The following is a 16307-nucleotide window of genomic DNA, read 5'->3' as shown; positions in this document are numbered from 1 at the left end:
ATCGGGGCCCCTGATTTCTGCATGATGGTCGGTCCCCTTTCCGGGCGGCTGGTACGTACTTGTCAAAAAAAGAAGCCCAACGAGGCTGGGACTTATAGAGAGGAGGATCTGCCATTTCATACTTAACTTTTACAATCTCCTTTTTTTATCTTTGCAATGTTCTTCAGAGGCTTGCATGAGTCATTGGACCGATACGGGAAGACGATGATCTAGATAGGGTATTCAAGATCGACGGATGCTCAGCGGCGCCGTCACCCCTGCAGGCCAAGTTTCGGAAATTTTACGTTGCGTTGGGTCCCCTCTTGAAATTGTTGGTTGGCCGGAGATAGGGCTTCTGGATTTTGCCTTTCAGATAGAGAGGCAAGATGACTACGACTGCTGGGCCTGATAATGCAGCATTCGTAGGCTTCGTCGCGCCGTCTGAGCGGACCAACCTGTCAGGTATGTGAGACGATCAGCGGCTCGAACCTTGGAGCGCAACGGAAAGCCAGGCTGACTCTTGTGCTAGTGTCATATTACGCGTGCCCATCTGGATACCAATTCGCCTCCTCGTCCACATACAACGGCTGTTGTCCCGTTACCTCTGTCAGCTGCGCGATGGCCACGACGTGTGTGGATGGGACGTTGAGCTTTGTCGCTTCGACTTCATCATGGTAAAGCAGAAAATGCCTGCTCTCGTGGTGTAGTGGTTTTCTAACGCAACGGCGTAGCCAAGTTGGTTCTTCCTGCCAGTCCCAGTTGCTTGTTCCCTCGGCCCAGGGACCGACGACAACGGCATACTTTTGCGGAACGCCGCCCAAATTTGGCAAGACTCTGTATCGCGCTGACCCGGCCAAGATCACTTCGCCACCCACGGGTGGCCCATCTGGAACGACTTTCGGCAACTCCACCACTCCGTCGTCCTCCCCATCTTTCACATACGGTCCGGCACCCGGCACGCCGCCTCCTCCACCGCCATCCAGAGCGTGGATCGCGGGCGCCGTCCTGGGGCCGTTCGCTTTGGCTACTCTCCTGTGGATCGGCGTGTATTTGTGCCTCCGGCGACGGTGGCGATGGCGTCGGCGTCGTCACGCCGGCGCTGGGGGAGCAAGTGAGGAGGGTACAAAGTCGGTGCGCGCGTCGTCGCAGGAAGATGTGAGTTTCTATTATAACCAAGACATGAAAATTGACCCCCGTGCGAGTCAAGGGCCATGGAGCCCGTACTCATCGGGCTACGGCTCGCTGCGGCGGGGGAACAACGTGGACGGTCGTGCGAGCCAGGAAAGTAGGCACGAGCTTGCTGCGGATCGGTCGACGCAGGTGTATATAGAGCTGCCAGCGCCCCTGCGTCCTTCGGTGGCTGGGATTTCGACAGATTCGATTGAATCGACTGGAAGCCATTCTCAAAAGGGGATGAGACGGCAGGAAGGGGGCTGTACGTTTCACTCCAGGATAGATGTAGTCAGTGTTTACCCAACATGAGTGTTGTGGTGGCTGGTCCAAGTGGTGGCTGCACGACGGAATCGCTGCGAAACTGGGAAAGGATGACGACGGACAGACATTCCTGTTAGATAAGTAATTTTTGCTGCCCTGAATCGGAAATGTCCATCTATGTGCAACTTGTTGATGCCGGGATGGAAGCTTGGTAAGGAGGAAATGAGTTAGACTGTGTAACAGCACTGTATGCGCAAGGTGCAGCGCCTGCCACACCCTTGTAGGCAGTTCGGCCAATTTAACTGTGCTCAACCTCACCACTTATCAACATTACATCAGCACGATACATAGGTCTAATATCTATTTACGCACAAACTATTGGCCGATGCTTTCTTTACCCAGAAAACCGCCCATTATTTAATCTCCATGCTCTTGATCTCGTCACTCCATATAGGCCCGCGCACCGTGGAGCAGCCGCCGTACTACTGTTTCTGCTCCCACCGCCTTCTCCGTCGCAGCCGCCGCCCATCATGCCGAGCATCGCGCTCATGAGCATCGTCATCGAGGGGCTCTTCCTCGTTTACTTATTCTTTGACCTGGTCGTCCGCGGCGGCAGGCTGCGGCGCTTCCTCTGGAAATTCGGGCTGTGGCTGCTGCTCATGACGCCCGGCGCCGCTATGCTCAGCTTCGAGTTCACGTCGCAGGTGCAGGTCGACGTCAGTGTATCCGTCGTGCTATCGACGTTTGTCAGCGGCAGCATCTGGATCGTCATGTTCGACCCGGACATTTCGCGTGCCGTCACCCTCGCGCAGCTCGGCACCCTCGCGGCCTCGTGCGTTATTACAGCCCTCGCGGTCCTCACCGGCGGTGGCAGCCAAAAGGAAGGCGCGTGGGACGAGCGGCTTGCATTCATGCTACGCGTCCCCGCCATCGTGGTCGCCTTTGTCCTCCGTCTGCCCTGGGACGGGCCGCGCATCGCGAGGGGCCTCTGTTGGACCCTCATCTGGTTTTGGGCCTCGCGCACTGATGCTGACGAATACTACCCGCCCGAAAACCTCCGGTGGCTGAATCGCACTCTGGAAATCAATGGAACTGTCTTGATTCTCGATCGAATAAGATGACCTGCCAGTTCATTCCTATTCCCGTGTACAGCTTCCTTATCCTTTGTTCTTTACTTGTTTCCCCAGTCAGCGAGCATGGTTTGGCGTTTTCCCCTCTGGAAATTTCTATGCAGCTCTTCCGAAATAATCCTGTATAATTAATGTACAAGCGAAGTGTTGCCCGCAAAACTACAAAACTAACAAACTGTTGATGCCCATCCTAGTCATAATATGCTTGTTGTCTATTAAGCCCCGCGTCGGCTGACGATCTGATATCGAGGTAGCGGCCTTCCAACCACCACAGGCTAGTCTGATTTTGGCGGGCAAGTGGACATTACAGTGGACATTGCAGTGGACCAACAGGCGCTCCCCCCTAACTTTTTGGGCTTTCAACTTTCTAGCGCAACTTTTACCACTTTTTCGTCTGACTCACGTGATTTATAGACAATCGCTCGCATTCGTGAAAAATCGACGATTTCGGAAGTTGACATTCGCCTGCCGCAAAACGACGCGCAATTCTATCAAATACCCAATGAAAATCATCTAGAGCTCGATAAAAGTCCACGGCCGCGCAATTTCGTACGCGTTTCGACCTCCCTGACGCGAAGACGCCTTGTGGCAGCTCGATCCCACGTTTGCGTACTGGGCCGCCGTGGTCAAGACCCAACACCAGCCCCGACAACCGACCTCCGTTCTCGACCGTGGCGCCTTTAAAACTCCTCGCGCAGCGCAACGGCCCCCTCGAGCATTGGCGAGGCGGGCCCAGGCCCGGCATGAGTAACCCGACGACATATACGCCTCTCGAGTCGCTCTTCCTCTTTCAGTCCCTCCTGAATGAAGGCATCGAACCCGCTGCGTTTGTACGCATATCGGAGACGCTCAAAAACAATGCGCTGATCAAAGGCGGAGAAACGTACGACGCTGCTCGCCTGAGCTCCAACGCGCTCCAGCAACTCTTCTTGCTGCTGCTGCGCGAGGAGCTCAAGAGCGACGCCGAACGGGCAGAGGCAGCGCAGGCTGGATTTTCACCGTCTAAGAAGCGGAAAATTACAGCGCCATCTATACCGACGCTGACGGAGGCTTATAAATATGTCAGCAAAGTGCCGGCCTTGGTGGAGCGCTTGTATGGTCGTTACCGTGACCACGTTGTGAGGCAAATTAGAGAGGATGAGCGCAAGTTCGCCACGGTTCAAAGGGAGATACAGTTGTTGGAAAAGAGCGAAAAGGAACGGTTGGCTAGGTCAGCATCTCAGAGCGGCGCGCCTGTTCTCCCTTCTCGCGATCCCAAGGCCTCGGCTCTAGGTTCCAACAGCCCTAGCCCATCGCCAGGACCAACAACAGGAATCGCGCCAGGTATCAAGAGAGGCGCCGTGGTTCCAACACCAAAAGCCCCCGGGTCGGGTGTACCGCCACCAACGGTACCTGGAAATGCACACCTCCAAGCTGCGACGCCACCTATCCGGCCGTCACCATCCCCGAAGCCTGGGAATAGCTTCCAGTCACCCGCCGGTCCACCACCACAGCCTTCACAGCAGCCTCTTCAGCCAGCGCGACCCGGCCAGGCAATGCAACATGCTAGACCAGGAGTGGCCCCCGGCAACTCAAAGCCATACCCAGGACCGCAAATAGGCACCCAGCAGCAGGGTGTACCGCAAGTTCCCGCCGCTCAAGCACAAGCAGCAGCGCATGGCCAACAACGTCCAATCCCCAATCCTCCCAGCCTGGGCCATACCCAGCAGCTTCCCTCGCAAGGTGTTCCTCTACAACACCCCCAGCACCGTCCAATTGCAGCCAACCCATCCAATCTCCCCGGCCGTCCTCTACAGCCACACCCTCAGAACCTTCGACCACTAGCTTCCGCCTCACCTCATCCAACTCCAGCGACACAGAATGTTCCGCCAAAGCTGGCACCCGCGCCGCCGGCCGCGGGACAACAGCAACCCCTCTCAAGAACACACTCGCCTGCGCAACTGGATAAGGCGCCATACGGCCCCCCAAAGCCAGCTATCCCAGAGCACATGATCCGCCAAGCAGTCAGCACACCACAAGGCAAGCGATCTGCGGCCCCGTCACAGCCTCAGACACCCGTACAAGCCAGCTCCATACCATTGACTCGAGGCTTTGGCACCAAATGGGCATCGCACTCCACTCCGTCAACGCCGCGGCCGGTCGCGGAGGAGCCGGAGAGCCCGGCGTTTGAGCCTGTTAGCCCTCCGCAGCGAGCCAGCTCAATTGCACGCGCATCATCAAGGTCTTTATCAGTCAAGGAAACGCCAAGAAAGCTGGAGCCTGTTAGCCGTACCGGCCGTTCATACCGTACCAGCCAACGCGGTCGTGCTGTTAGCTCCACGCCTTCAGTCGCTGGGACAAGAAGAAGCCAGTCGCTTGTCTCCCAAACAGACGAGCCATCCACGGAGTATCATACCAAGATCAAGAAAGAAGTTTCAACGCCACGTTTGCACGAGGAAACGGGAGACACTACGGCTGATGAAAGTGTCCATGGTAAACACATGGCAACTCCCGGCAGTGTTTCGTCACGCGCGTATAAGCGAAAACGACAAGATACCCCGCACGAGCCTCCCGCACCACCAACTCATGTGCTTTGGACGCGAGGCTTCACAAAGGTCTCGTCATCGGCATTGGATCAAATCTCAAGCCATCGTGATGCGAATATGTTCGCTACTGGTATCCGCGAGCGTGACGCGCCTGGCTACCGTCAAATCGTACTACAGCCCCAGGACATCACGAAAATCCGCGCAGCAATCAAGCATGGCAATAAGGCTGCCTCTACCGCTGCGTCGAACCTTGCCGGCGGTGACCCTGGCGGCCCCAGTGTCTGGCTCCCCATATCAGAAGACTTGACGCCACCGCAGTCCATCATCAACAGCGCGCAGCTCGAGCGGGAACTAGTACACATGTTCTGCAACGCCATCATGTACAACCCGGACCCGCATCGCGGACCCGGTCAGACATTCATGAATCGCCTACGAGACGAAGAGGAAGAAGTTGTCGGCTACCGCGTCGACGAAGACGCCGTGGTCCGAAACACGCGCGGCATGTTCGTAGAGGTGGAGAAGCTTCTCAGCGACTTGCGCAGTGCTGAGAAGGACCGCGCACCGCCCCCACCCGCGGCTGGCTCTGCCGCTGCCGGTACCGGTGCAGCCCTAGCTACGACGGAAACAAGTACGGCGTCTGCGGCAGCGGCAGCGACGGCCGACGACACGGCGGAGGAGGATGACGATGGAGATGGTGACGGACCGTCGACGTCGAAAAGACGACGCGTCTCCGCGAGAGGTTAGAAGCAACCCGCGCCGACGCGACAAGCACGACGGGCAAGGAACCCGCGTCTTGTGCAGTGGACTACATAGCAGCGGAGGCCAATAATATGTACTTTTTACCGTGTTTAGCGAATATATTTTTGAATTGATATCAACACCTCAAGCAATGTAAGGCATGAGACAATCGCTAAATCTGCTGACACCCCATGTGAAAATAAATTGAAGCTAACAGCATCGTGATGTGCCTTGTGCTCCGTGGACTGACAATGCACGCATGAATAATCAAGCCGAAAAACGCCACAAAAACCCGCGCTCTCCCATTGAGTAATTAGTAATTAGTGTACAAGAAGAACTTTATGCGGCTCGTGAGGATGGCACGGCCACGTCGGGCTTGGCGCCGCCCTGCGACGAGCTGGTCCGGTTCCTGGCCTTGGCCGGGCGGTCCTTGGGCAGCTTGCGGGGCCAGTCGGGGCAGATGTCGATGTTCTCGCGGGGGAGGAGGACCTCGAGGACGAGGAAAAAGAGGTAGTCGATGACGGCGCAGAGGCAGAAGAGCTTGCCGGCCCATATGCCGCAGCCGTAGTAGCGCTTGAGGCGGTCGATGAGGGCGAAGTCGCGGACGCGGGAGCCGTTGTAGCCGGCGGTGTCGAAGCCGTAAAACTCCTCCTCGGGGATGGTGCCGGTGATGCCGTCGTAGACGCGCTCGGTGCGCTGGGCGACGTTGTCCCACGAGTACATGCGGCGGACCTCGTCGTGGAAGCGGTCGGTGCGGACCTTGCCGGCGCGGACGGCGGTGATGGCGCGGCCGGTGGCGAGGACGAGGTCATCCTCCTCGGGCTTGGCGAAGGTGGTCATGTGCGAGGGCAGGACCTCGGGGATGCCGCCGACCTGGGTGCAGACGACGTACAGGCCGCAGCTGGCGGCCTCGACGATGACAGTGCCGAACGCCTCGGTGAGGCTGGGGTGCAGGTAGATGTGCCCGCGGACCATGACGTCGCGTACCTCCTCGTGGCGGATGGGGCCGAGCATCTCGACGCGGTCCTGCAGCACGTTGTTCTCAATCATCTGCTCGAGGTCAATAGCCTTGGGGCCGGACCCGGCGATGACGAACCGCGTGTTGGGGTGGTTCTCGAGGATGCGCGGGATCGCGGCGGTGAGCAGGTCCGTGCCCTTGTTGTAGAACAGGCGCGAGATGACGACGATGGTGACGATGTCGTTGGGGCCGATGCGCGTAGGGCTGCGCTCTGGGCCGCCAAACGGCGTGTTGCCGCCGGCGTCGCCACCAGTGTGGGAGGGGTGGTCGCGTGGGCGAAAGTTTTCCGCAACTACGGCATTGGGGATGACGGAGACCATGAGAGGGTCCAGCGAGGCTCTTAGCACCGTGTTTTCTTTGCTGTATAATGGTTAGAATAAGTTATGGCGAGGTACTGAGTGTCGTCGTACCATGTGTGGCTCACGCATATGCTGTGGTCGACGTCACTCAGGAAGAACTTGAGAAGCTTGTTGGTGAGGATGCTCGCGGCATCGGCAAAGCCAAACAGCGAGTGGTCGGTAAAGACGGTACGCAGGCCCATGGTACGAGCATGCAAGATTGCCTCGTTGCACATGCTGCTCAGGCTGCCGTGACCGTGGACAATCTCAATCTGCTCGCGGATGCAGATGTTGCGGAAGATGGGGAAGAACGAGAAGACGGTGGGAAAGGTCGCCTCGCGGTAGATGATGAAGAAGGGCACGTAATATACTTTGAGCCCGTTGGTGAGGTAGCGAACGCCCGTGCGGTTGCCGTAGGCATGCGTGATGATGATGACCTTGTGTCCGCGATCGATGAGCTTGCTCGAGACCTGGTAGATGTGCGCCTCGACTCCTCCTGGCTGCGGGAAGAAGAAGTCGCTGACCATGGCGATGTTGTACCTTCGGCGACCCATGATGGGCAAAAATATGAAGAAAAAGCTACCACAGCCTGTGATTTGCTGTTTCTGGCCTTGTAATTCTGGCGCGGCTCATGTCATGAATGAAATATGGTGTTGAGATGTTACAGGGGGTTTCTAGCAGCCGCGCCTCGCTGGCATGTCTGCGTCTCAGCGCTTGTGTCAAGCGGCTACAGTGGCTGGTCCTGCCCCTGTACAAAGATGTGGCTGGTGGGCCGATAAGCTGGGTGGTGAATGCTGGCAAAATCACGATAAGCAGTGGCGGCCAAATTTTTAGGAAGCTGGCGGCGGGACTATCTCCAGTAAAAAGTCGAGAAGCAAGACAGCTCCCCGCGTCGCATTACGGCACATACACTGTCCATTGGGACTCGCGACAAAATGTATGCGCGGTACGTGCCTTCAGCAGGCAGCCAGACTGCTCCAACCAGCTCCGACGCTCAGTCCACTCGCTATATCCCGGGCCAAACGAATCCACCTGCGAAAGACGAGTCGAACTCGAAAAAGTCGAAGAGGAAAAGGACTGGCGCAGATGCCACAGGCGAATCTATAGACAGAAAGTCGAAAAAGTCCAAAACCGCGGACCGAGAACCCGACGAAGAGACGAAAACCGTGAAATCGAAAAAGCACAAGAAGGACAAGACGAAGAAGAAACGGTCGGACGAGGACGAGGAACATGATGCCCAAATAGACAAGACTGTCGACGGTGATGGCGATGTGACTATCACTTGCACAGAAGCTGTCGTAGCCCCCGAAAAGAAGAAGGCCAAGCGCGAAAAGAAGAAGCGAACCGAAGAGCTACCTGCCGAGGATGACGACGACGACCAAAATGGAAGACACAAATCTGTTCTTGAGCAAATGGCCAAGTCGTTGAAAATGGCGAGCGAAGCTGCGGCAAACCAGACTGCTGAGGAGCCCGAGGAGGAAGTCGAACAGCACGGCCTGGAACCCCTGCCCCAGCCCGAACAGCCTGAGGAGGCAGACGCAAAACCCACGTATGATACCCTGCCATCATGGCTAGCGGCTCCCATCCGCGTGTCGCAATCGACGCGAACCAGTTTTGCGGACGTGGGAATCCCTGCCAAGGTGGCCGAGGTATTACAGAACAAGGGCTACGCCGAGGCGTTTGCTGTCCAAACTGCTGCGATTCCCTTATTGCTACCGAACAACAAAGGGTTGCCCGGCGATTTGTTAATATCTGCGGCGACCGGATCTGGAAAAACGCTAGCCTATGCACTACCCATTGTCAACGATATCAGCCAAGGTGTGGTCACGAGGTTGCGGGCACTGGTGGTTTTGCCCACTCGAGAACTCGTGCGACAGGCGCAAGAAGTGTTTGAGCTCTGCGCCAAAGCATACGAAGGAAGCGACCGGAAGCGCGTGCGCATAGGTATCTCGGTCGGTAGCCAGCAGCTAAAAACGGAGCAAGAGAGCTTGATTGAGCGAGAGTCGAGATACGATCCGGAGACATACAAGGATATACTACAACAGAACCTCAAGGTAAAAGGCTTGCCCACGTCAGCGGACATCGATATCGACGACGAAGACAGAGACCCGAGACTAGGCCCTTGGGATGGCGAGGTCATCGATTTCGCCTCGACGGTGGACGTGCTCATCTGCACGCCCGGTCGTCTCGTGGAGCACATGGAGCAGACGCCTGGATTCGACCTCGACTATGTGCGGTGGCTGGTCGTCGACGAGGCTGATAAGCTGCTCGCGCAGAGTTTCCAGGGCTGGCTGGACACGCTCATGGCCCGGTTCCGGGCGTCATCGCACTACGGCGCCCGCGACTTCCCCGGCATGGCGTACGGCAGCGTGCGCAAGGTGGTCCTCTCGGCGACGCTGACGCGCGACCTGAGCCTACTGGGCCAGCTGGCGCTGCGTCGACCGCAACTCATTGTGCTGGATGCCGACGACGACAAGACCGGCGAGGCGCAGGTCTCGGAGCACACGCTGCCGGAGCAGCTCCGCGAGTGGGCGACCCGCGTGCATGATGCCAATCTCAAGCCGCTATACCTATTGGAGCTCTTGCGTGGAGGCCTGATGACGGCGCAGGAGCCGGAGGCGGCGCCTACGAAAACGGTTGCTGCCAAATCGGCGCCGGACGCTTCGGACAAGAGCTCAGACACGTCCAGCTCGGACTCGGATTCGTCGTCTGATAGCAGCTCCGACTCCGACTCCGACCCCGACACCTCTGATTCAGATTCTGACACAAGCTCAGACTCCGATTCCGATTCCGACTCGGACTCTGACTCCCCCACCGCCCCCGCGCCTAGGAAAGCCACCACGTCGCTCCCCATGGCCCTCATCTTCACCAAGTCCAACGAGTCCGCTCTTCGACTGTCTCGCCTCCTCGCACTCCTCGACCCGTCGTTGGCCGCGCACGTCGGCACCGCGCTCACGTCGATGACCGCAACGGCGCAGCGCCGGCGCACCCTGCGCGCGCTCGCCGACCCCTTGTCGCCGGTGCGGCTTGTCGTCGCGTCGGATCTGGTCGCGCGCGGCATCGACATCCCCGGCCTGCCGCACGTCGTCAACTACGACCTGCCGCCGAGCCTGGCCGCGTACGTGCACCGCGTCGGGCGCACCGCGCGCGCCGGGCGGGACGGTCGCGCGTGGACGCTCGTGGCCGACGGCGAGAGCGGCTGGTTCTGGGGCAAGATCGCCAAGGGCGCCGGCGTGCGCCGCGCGCACAAGGTGGAGCGCGCGCGCGTCGAGGAGATGTCCGAGGAGCGCGTGCGCGAGTACGAGGCGGCGCTGGAGGCGCTGGGCAAGGAAGCGCACGATCGGCGCAAGAGGTAGACAAGAGGTGGGAATGGGAGATGGCGGTTGCATTAGCATAGCAGTTGTATTTTATAATTCATCATTTACAAGGCGCATAGCTGGGAAGATGACGCGGATCTTATATGGGAAAGCGAAAAGGCAGACAGGATCTTGACTTTGTGTATTAGGGGGGGAATAAAAGTGGTCGATTAGAAATGATGTATGAAAAGATGGCCACAGAACAAACGCCAAGCTAAATCAAATGCGTCCATATTGAAAACAGATCGGAAATCATGCAATCAAGACATTGTAACTCGACAACTTGGTTCTCGGATATGCTGATGCAGTGGGCGTTATCGGGCCGCCTCAGCATAGGTTGACGGTCCGGCGACTGGGGAAGAAGTCGTAGCTTGCTGAGACCCTCGCTCGCCACCCAGCAGTCTGCTGCGCTCGTCGTAACCGTCGTCGGCCTCTTCGTCTTCGGGGGTGCGGAGGGCGGTCCACCAGCTCGTGCCGGGCCGCATGAGGACGAGGCCGAGCACCTAGACGTTCTGTCAGCAATCTCTCTCTTCCCTCTGTACACTATCCTCCTTCCTCTTTCTTGCATGGTTGGTTACGCACCTGCATCAGGGCCACGGCCATGACGACGCCAAACGCGATGCCGGCGTGCGTCTCCATGGCAGCGCGCCAGGGCGCCGCGCAGGCGCGGTCGCGGCCGTAAATCTGGGCGCACGTCTGCTGGATGAGGCTCGCAAAGGGGAAGGCGCGGTCGTCGACGTCGGAGTAGCCGCAGCAGCCGAGGGTGTCCTGGACGAGGCGGACGGCGTCGGCGTCGCGGGCGCGGTAGAGGGCGTCCCAGGCGGCGTCGAGGGCGCAGGCGCGGGTGGCGGGGGAGGACGCGAAGCCTTGGGCGAGGAGCGTGGCGAGGACGGCGGCAAGGATGGCCTGGAGGCCTTGGAGCGCGCCGGGGAGCAGGCGCTGCCAGGAGGGGGAGGAGGAGGAGGAGGAGGAGGAGGAGGTGGAGGAGTCGCGTAGCAGGTTCGGGTAGACAAAGGCGTTGAGAAAGGCGGCGATGGGGATGATGACGGTCAAGATGGTGACGGCGGCAGGGATGGGCAGCGACAGGTGCAGGCTGTGGAAATGGAGGACTCTGGAGAAGAGGATGAGGTGGTCAGCGTTGCGGTTGGTATGCGTGTGACATTGGGGACTTACACGGCAACGGCAAAGAGGACCAGGCTGGCCTAGGAGTTGAGATTAGCGAGAAAGAACGGGAAAGGGGAAATGAAGGCGGTGTGAATGCATTGTTCGTACCGTCATGTAGACGATGCCTGGATTTATTTTGGCTGCCATGTTTTGTCTCGGTCGCGGGAGGCAAAGTGGCGATGCTGGTGGTGTTTGCGATGTTCGCAGGCCGAAACCTTCCTAGCTATCAACAACGTACTCGGCCGGGTGAATGGCAGTGTTGGGCAAGAACGGAGGGTTGCGTGAGAGAGAATTCGCGCAGGGGCGCAGGTTGAGGGGGAAGAAATAAAAAGGCGATGTTCACAAGGGTAGCTACGAAGAATATACCTTGAGACTCAAGCTACGCGTTGCCAGTTGCCAGGTTAATAAAAGTGAGGGGGGGGGGGGGGTGGCGTTTGTCCTCGATTTAGCTCTAGGTCAGTAGCTCAGTTAGCTGTAACCGCAGCATCACAAGACTGCACCTGGGACCAGCGCGGGCAATGAGAAGGGAAGAATATGGTACCTATGCGGTGAGCTGTACACCTAGCATTGTTTTGTTATTTCTTTTTACGATTTTTTTTATTCGACGCCGAGTTGTTCGAGATGTCGCTCCCAGCCTGGCTTTGCTGCAACATGACGTCTGGGGAGGCTGAGACAGAAGCAGCGTCGATCCTACAACCACTGTGTTTGCTCACTAGAAACCCGTTGCATCCTTCGACATAGTCACCCGAGAGCACCCTCTGTCCTGAAAGCAGCGGTGAGTCGAACAAGTAGCTTTGTGAGTCTTTTCAGATTATATTTTGCTTCCTACATTTCTCCCCCGCGAACGAGCGCCAATGCGGCTTCATATGTATGTTTGTAGCAAATGTTTGTAACAAGGACCCCTCCATTCCTGTCCACGCAGGCAGGCGGCACACCGAGAAGAAGAATCTGGAAGCCCCACCATGTCTAATCCATCCCACCAACCTTCACCACCAAGTCTGCATCATCTTCGCATGTGCGGGACACGGCCTTGATTTAGCCAAATCTCTGATCTTTGGAATATCCTGGTCTAGATACTGGTATAGAATCCCGCGCCAAAGTTTCAAGTCCCGAAACACCCCACAGGCGCTGTTTTGGCTCAGTGCAGCTCTCCCGTCGACAATCCCGCAAGATTTTGATTCCCTCGACTTGGCACTGTCGCGAGTCTTCTCCAAGTTGGATCATAAATGCACCTATTGCCGGAATACAAAAAGAATTAGGGCTCACCAAATTCCTCTCAACAACGGCGCAACCATGGCCTTGACGCTGCAGGACCCCGCGACCCAGCTTGCTGCCAGTCCCGTTGCCCAGAGTCTCATCCAAGAGCTGTTCCAGTCTGCAGCCGACGCACAACATGCGCCAAACGTCGCCCAAACACCCAAGGAGATTCAAGAGGCTTTCGAAGTTGGCGTAGCAGCCCTCAATATCTTCCTCCAGATCAATGTCACAGGCCCTGTACCCTCACGCCAGCCAATAGCAGACATCGAGGCGCTGTTTCTCAAGGCCTGGGCATCAACGTCGCATGTGACGACTTCTTCCGACTCGGCAGTTACTCCCATAACCAAGATGAGAAGAGACTGTGTCAGACAGCTGGAAATTGACGGAGTCTCGCCATACTCGCATATCCCCTCGCTAGAGCTCTTTTGCCTCGCCAGACGCATCCTCACCAAGACCCTCGCGACATCAGCCCATGATGTCGTGCAGCTTCCTGGGCCCGAGCCTCAAAAGCACAGCATATCTTGGACAAGACTACGAGTCCATGTATGGCATTATAAGCTCATTGCACAACCCAGCCTTGGCGGCTCTACTTTCACCAAGAGCTCCAACTGGATCGAGCTTCCTTCGCTAGCAACCCAAATTACGGATTCCATGGACGCTGTTCGTAGATTTGTCTTGAATGATGATGTTTGGGCAGATCAAGACACGTGGAGCACACAGGAAAAAGTCCAATTTCTACTCGAGGCGGCCAACAACAACATCTTGCTTGGCCGGGCGGACAAGGCAAAGGAGCTCGTCCAAGAGGCCAGCAAAACAAGCAACTTCTTGTACGCCTTATCGGGCGCTCTCGGCAAGCGAACAAAGTTCCAGGAAAAGAGTATAAGTCAACTAGTCGTCTTGGCCCTCAGCCAGGCGCAGGAAACAGCTACTGAAGCTGGCGAAGATGAGGAAGACGATTTTAAGCCACAAGCTCTGCAACTAAACGACGACACTCTCCTTGAGGAGATTCAGTTTAGCAAGGAACGTAATGGTAGAGACGAAAAGTCCACTGAGCTGCCCGAAAAACTGGCAAACTTGGTGCCCGATGAGCAACCGCAACTCAGTCCTCTCGACCAGATTACCCTTCTTACCGAAGCGACCATCAAAGACACCTTCTCGCCGGCAGACACGCTTACCGCTGAAGAGATTCTGCCATTCGCGACCCGGGTGCTTGCCGACAAGTCAACAAACTGGCAAACATATACACAAGCCCTTCTTGTGCGCTCTCGCATTGAAGTTCACCGAAGCCGCACCTTGGAGCGCGGCGTCCTTCAAATGCAGGCTGTGGCCGACCAAGTTCTTACCGATACTACGTTTTCGAATGAAGGCAGCGTGGAGCCTGGGAAGCAAGAAGAGAAGGACTCGACGAGTGCGCCAGAGGTCCCCTCCATACAAGTCTCGGCACCAGGGCACCATACGGGCGATGAGGCAGCGTCTGCTACTGGAGCACCAACGTCGTTCTTCCCTGCCCCCAAAGCGTCCGAATCTGCACCCGCTGACGTGCGCCTTCGATATATTCACGCCCTCTCAACCCCGCCTCGCTGGCATTTGGAGGCCGAGTTGGCGTACGCTTGGGCCGGTGCCGGTTCCATTGTCTCCGCGCTCGAAATCTTCAAGCGTCTCCGTCTCTGGGCTGAGGTTGCTCTTTGCCTCGCGGCCGCTGATGCCATGGATGATGAAGATGGCCGCGGCAGTGGAGGAGAGGCCAAAGCCAAAGGCATAGTGCGCTGGCAACTGTTCAACAAGACAGGTGCCGACGCCACGTCTAGCTCCGACCCAGATGACGAGGTTGCCGTTCAAGAAGTCGCCTCCCTCAAGGCTGATGACTTTGCGGGCCCGGAGCGCTCTTTGGCGCCGTCAAACGCGCCACGCCTGTGGTGCATCCTTGGCGACCTGGAAGGCAACGCCGCCTTCTACGAGCGCGCCTGGGAGGTGTCCGGCCACCGCTACGCGCGCGCGCAGCGATCCCTCGCCGAGCACTACCTCCGGGAGAAGGATCTCAAGCGCGCTCACACAGCGTACAAGAAGGCCACGACTGTGAACCGACTCGATCCGGATATGTGGAGCCGCCTCGGAGACATCAGCCTGCGCTTAGGGCGCTTTGAGGACGCTGCCGTGGCCTTTAACCGGGCCATCGGCAGCGCCACCGGCGACCTCGGTGGCGAGGACGCCAAGACCTGGAGCAACCTGGGCACGGCGCTCTGGAGCCTCTACAGCGAGGTCATCGCTGCCCAGAAGGAAGGGAAGTCAGAGGCCGCAGCCGTGACTGAGGTGCAAGCCAAGCCCGAGGATGACGAAGACGAAACTGTTGCCGTCGCCGCCGCCGCCGCCGCCGCCAACAAGACGGCACAAGACACCGAGCTGTCCAAGGACCCACAGAGGCTCCTCGCCCAGGCGCTGCACGCGTACAAGATGGGCGCCACCGCGGCGCACGACAACTGGCGCATCTGGGAAAACGTCGTCACTCTGGCGTGCCGCATGCGCCCGCCCGCCGTCGCCGACATCCTCGCCGCCACGCGCCAGATCCTGCGCATCCGCCCGACCGAGGACGCCGTCAACGCGACCGTCCTCGGCGCGCTGCTGCAAGAGGAAGTCCTCTCCAAGCCCAAGGACGCCGCCGCCGAGGGCGTCTACGAGCCCGCGCGCGGCACTACCGAGCGCCTCGTCACCCGCGTCATCGAGGAGGACATCGTCCCGCTCATCACCCGCCGTGCCGAGCTCTGGTCGCTGGTCGGCAAGCTGCGCGCCTGGCGGCGTGACTACGCGGGCGCCATCGACGCCGCGGAGAAGGCCTGGCGCGCCGCCGTCGGCTCCTCCGGCAGCGGCCTGCTCCCCGGAAGCAGCGACGCCGCCGCCTCCTCGACGGACTGGACGGAGGACGAGGCCGCTTGGCTGGACGTGGTCGCGCGGACCGACGAGCTCGTGGTCGCGCTCGAGACCTGGGGTGACGGCGTCGAGGAGGTGGGCGCCAGGTGGCGCGGCAAGGCGCGCAGCGCCGTGCGTAGCGTCATGGGCCGCGGCAAGACCGCCTGGGAGGGCTCCGAGGGTTGGACCCTGCTGGAGGCACTCATGGAGGGGCTCAAGGTGAACAAGTGAAGTGGGTGAAATGTAGGGGCTCAATTGGACAGGAGGGGTTCAAGTTGGACAAAGTTGCGACGTCAAGGGAAAGAGAAAGGGACAGAAGGGATATAAGGGATATAGAGAAAAGCAATGCACTTTTTACATCTTGACCCGTTTTGCTGTGCGTGACTGGATCGAAACTCAAGATCACTTGAAGTTTTAGTAGTACTCATCACATCATGTCTTCTTTTCTTAGTCATGAGTTACAA

General features: G+C 58.2%; 6 protein-coding genes across 6 annotated transcripts; 4 read left to right on the top strand and 2 right to left on the bottom strand.

Annotated features, from left to right (window-relative positions):
* Positions 1–1943: 1943 nt before the first annotated feature.
* ISF_08136 (hypothetical protein) lies at positions 1944–2534 on the top strand (the record flags this gene model as incomplete). Its single annotated transcript, XM_018851739.1, has 1 exon — positions 1944–2534. The coding sequence occupies one exon, from the start codon at positions 1944–1946 to the stop codon at positions 2532–2534; it is 591 nt and encodes a 196-aa protein (XP_018701009.1).
* Positions 2535–3286: 752 nt separating this feature from the next.
* Positions 3287–5812, top strand: ISF_08135 (Bromodomain protein; the record flags this gene model as incomplete). The annotated part of the gene is made up of 1 exon (XM_018851738.1): positions 3287–5812. The coding sequence occupies one exon, from the start codon at positions 3287–3289 to the stop codon at positions 5810–5812; it is 2526 nt and encodes an 841-aa protein (XP_018701008.1).
* Positions 5813–6145: 333 nt separating this feature from the next.
* ISF_08134 (phosphatidylinositol N-acetylglucosaminyltransferase GPI3 subunit) lies at positions 6146–7716 on the bottom strand (the record flags this gene model as incomplete). Its single annotated transcript, XM_018851737.1, has 2 exons — positions 6146–7184; positions 7235–7716. 2 exons carry the CDS (start codon positions 7714–7716, stop codon positions 6146–6148), a joined length of 1521 nt encoding a protein of 506 aa, XP_018701007.1.
* Positions 7717–8097: 381 nt separating this feature from the next.
* On the top strand, positions 8098–10518 carry ISF_08133 (DNA/RNA helicase, DEAD/DEAH box type; the record flags this gene model as incomplete). Its single annotated transcript, XM_018851736.1, has 1 exon — positions 8098–10518. One exon carries the CDS (start codon positions 8098–8100, stop codon positions 10516–10518), a length of 2421 nt encoding a protein of 806 aa, XP_018701006.1.
* Positions 10519–10832: 314 nt separating this feature from the next.
* ISF_08132 (iron transport multicopper oxidase FET3 precursor) lies at positions 10833–11829 on the bottom strand (the record flags this gene model as incomplete). Its single annotated transcript, XM_018851735.1, has 4 exons — positions 10833–11021; positions 11101–11629; positions 11692–11720; positions 11791–11829. 4 exons carry the CDS (start codon positions 11827–11829, stop codon positions 10833–10835), a joined length of 786 nt encoding a protein of 261 aa, XP_018701005.1.
* A 1146-nt stretch (positions 11830–12975) lies between these two features.
* On the top strand, positions 12976–16074 carry ISF_08131 (F-box domain protein; the record flags this gene model as incomplete). The annotated part of the gene is made up of 1 exon (XM_018851734.1): positions 12976–16074. The coding sequence occupies one exon, from the start codon at positions 12976–12978 to the stop codon at positions 16072–16074; it is 3099 nt and encodes a 1032-aa protein (XP_018701004.1).
* Positions 16075–16307: the final 233 nt, after the last annotated feature.

Source organism: Cordyceps fumosorosea (genome assembly GCF_001636725.1).
Source record: "Cordyceps fumosorosea ARSEF 2679 chromosome Unknown scaffold_27, whole genome shotgun sequence".
Taxonomy (NCBI): domain Eukaryota; kingdom Fungi; phylum Ascomycota; class Sordariomycetes; order Hypocreales; family Cordycipitaceae; genus Cordyceps; species Cordyceps fumosorosea.
This window is presented reverse-complemented; position numbering and strand designations above follow the sequence as displayed.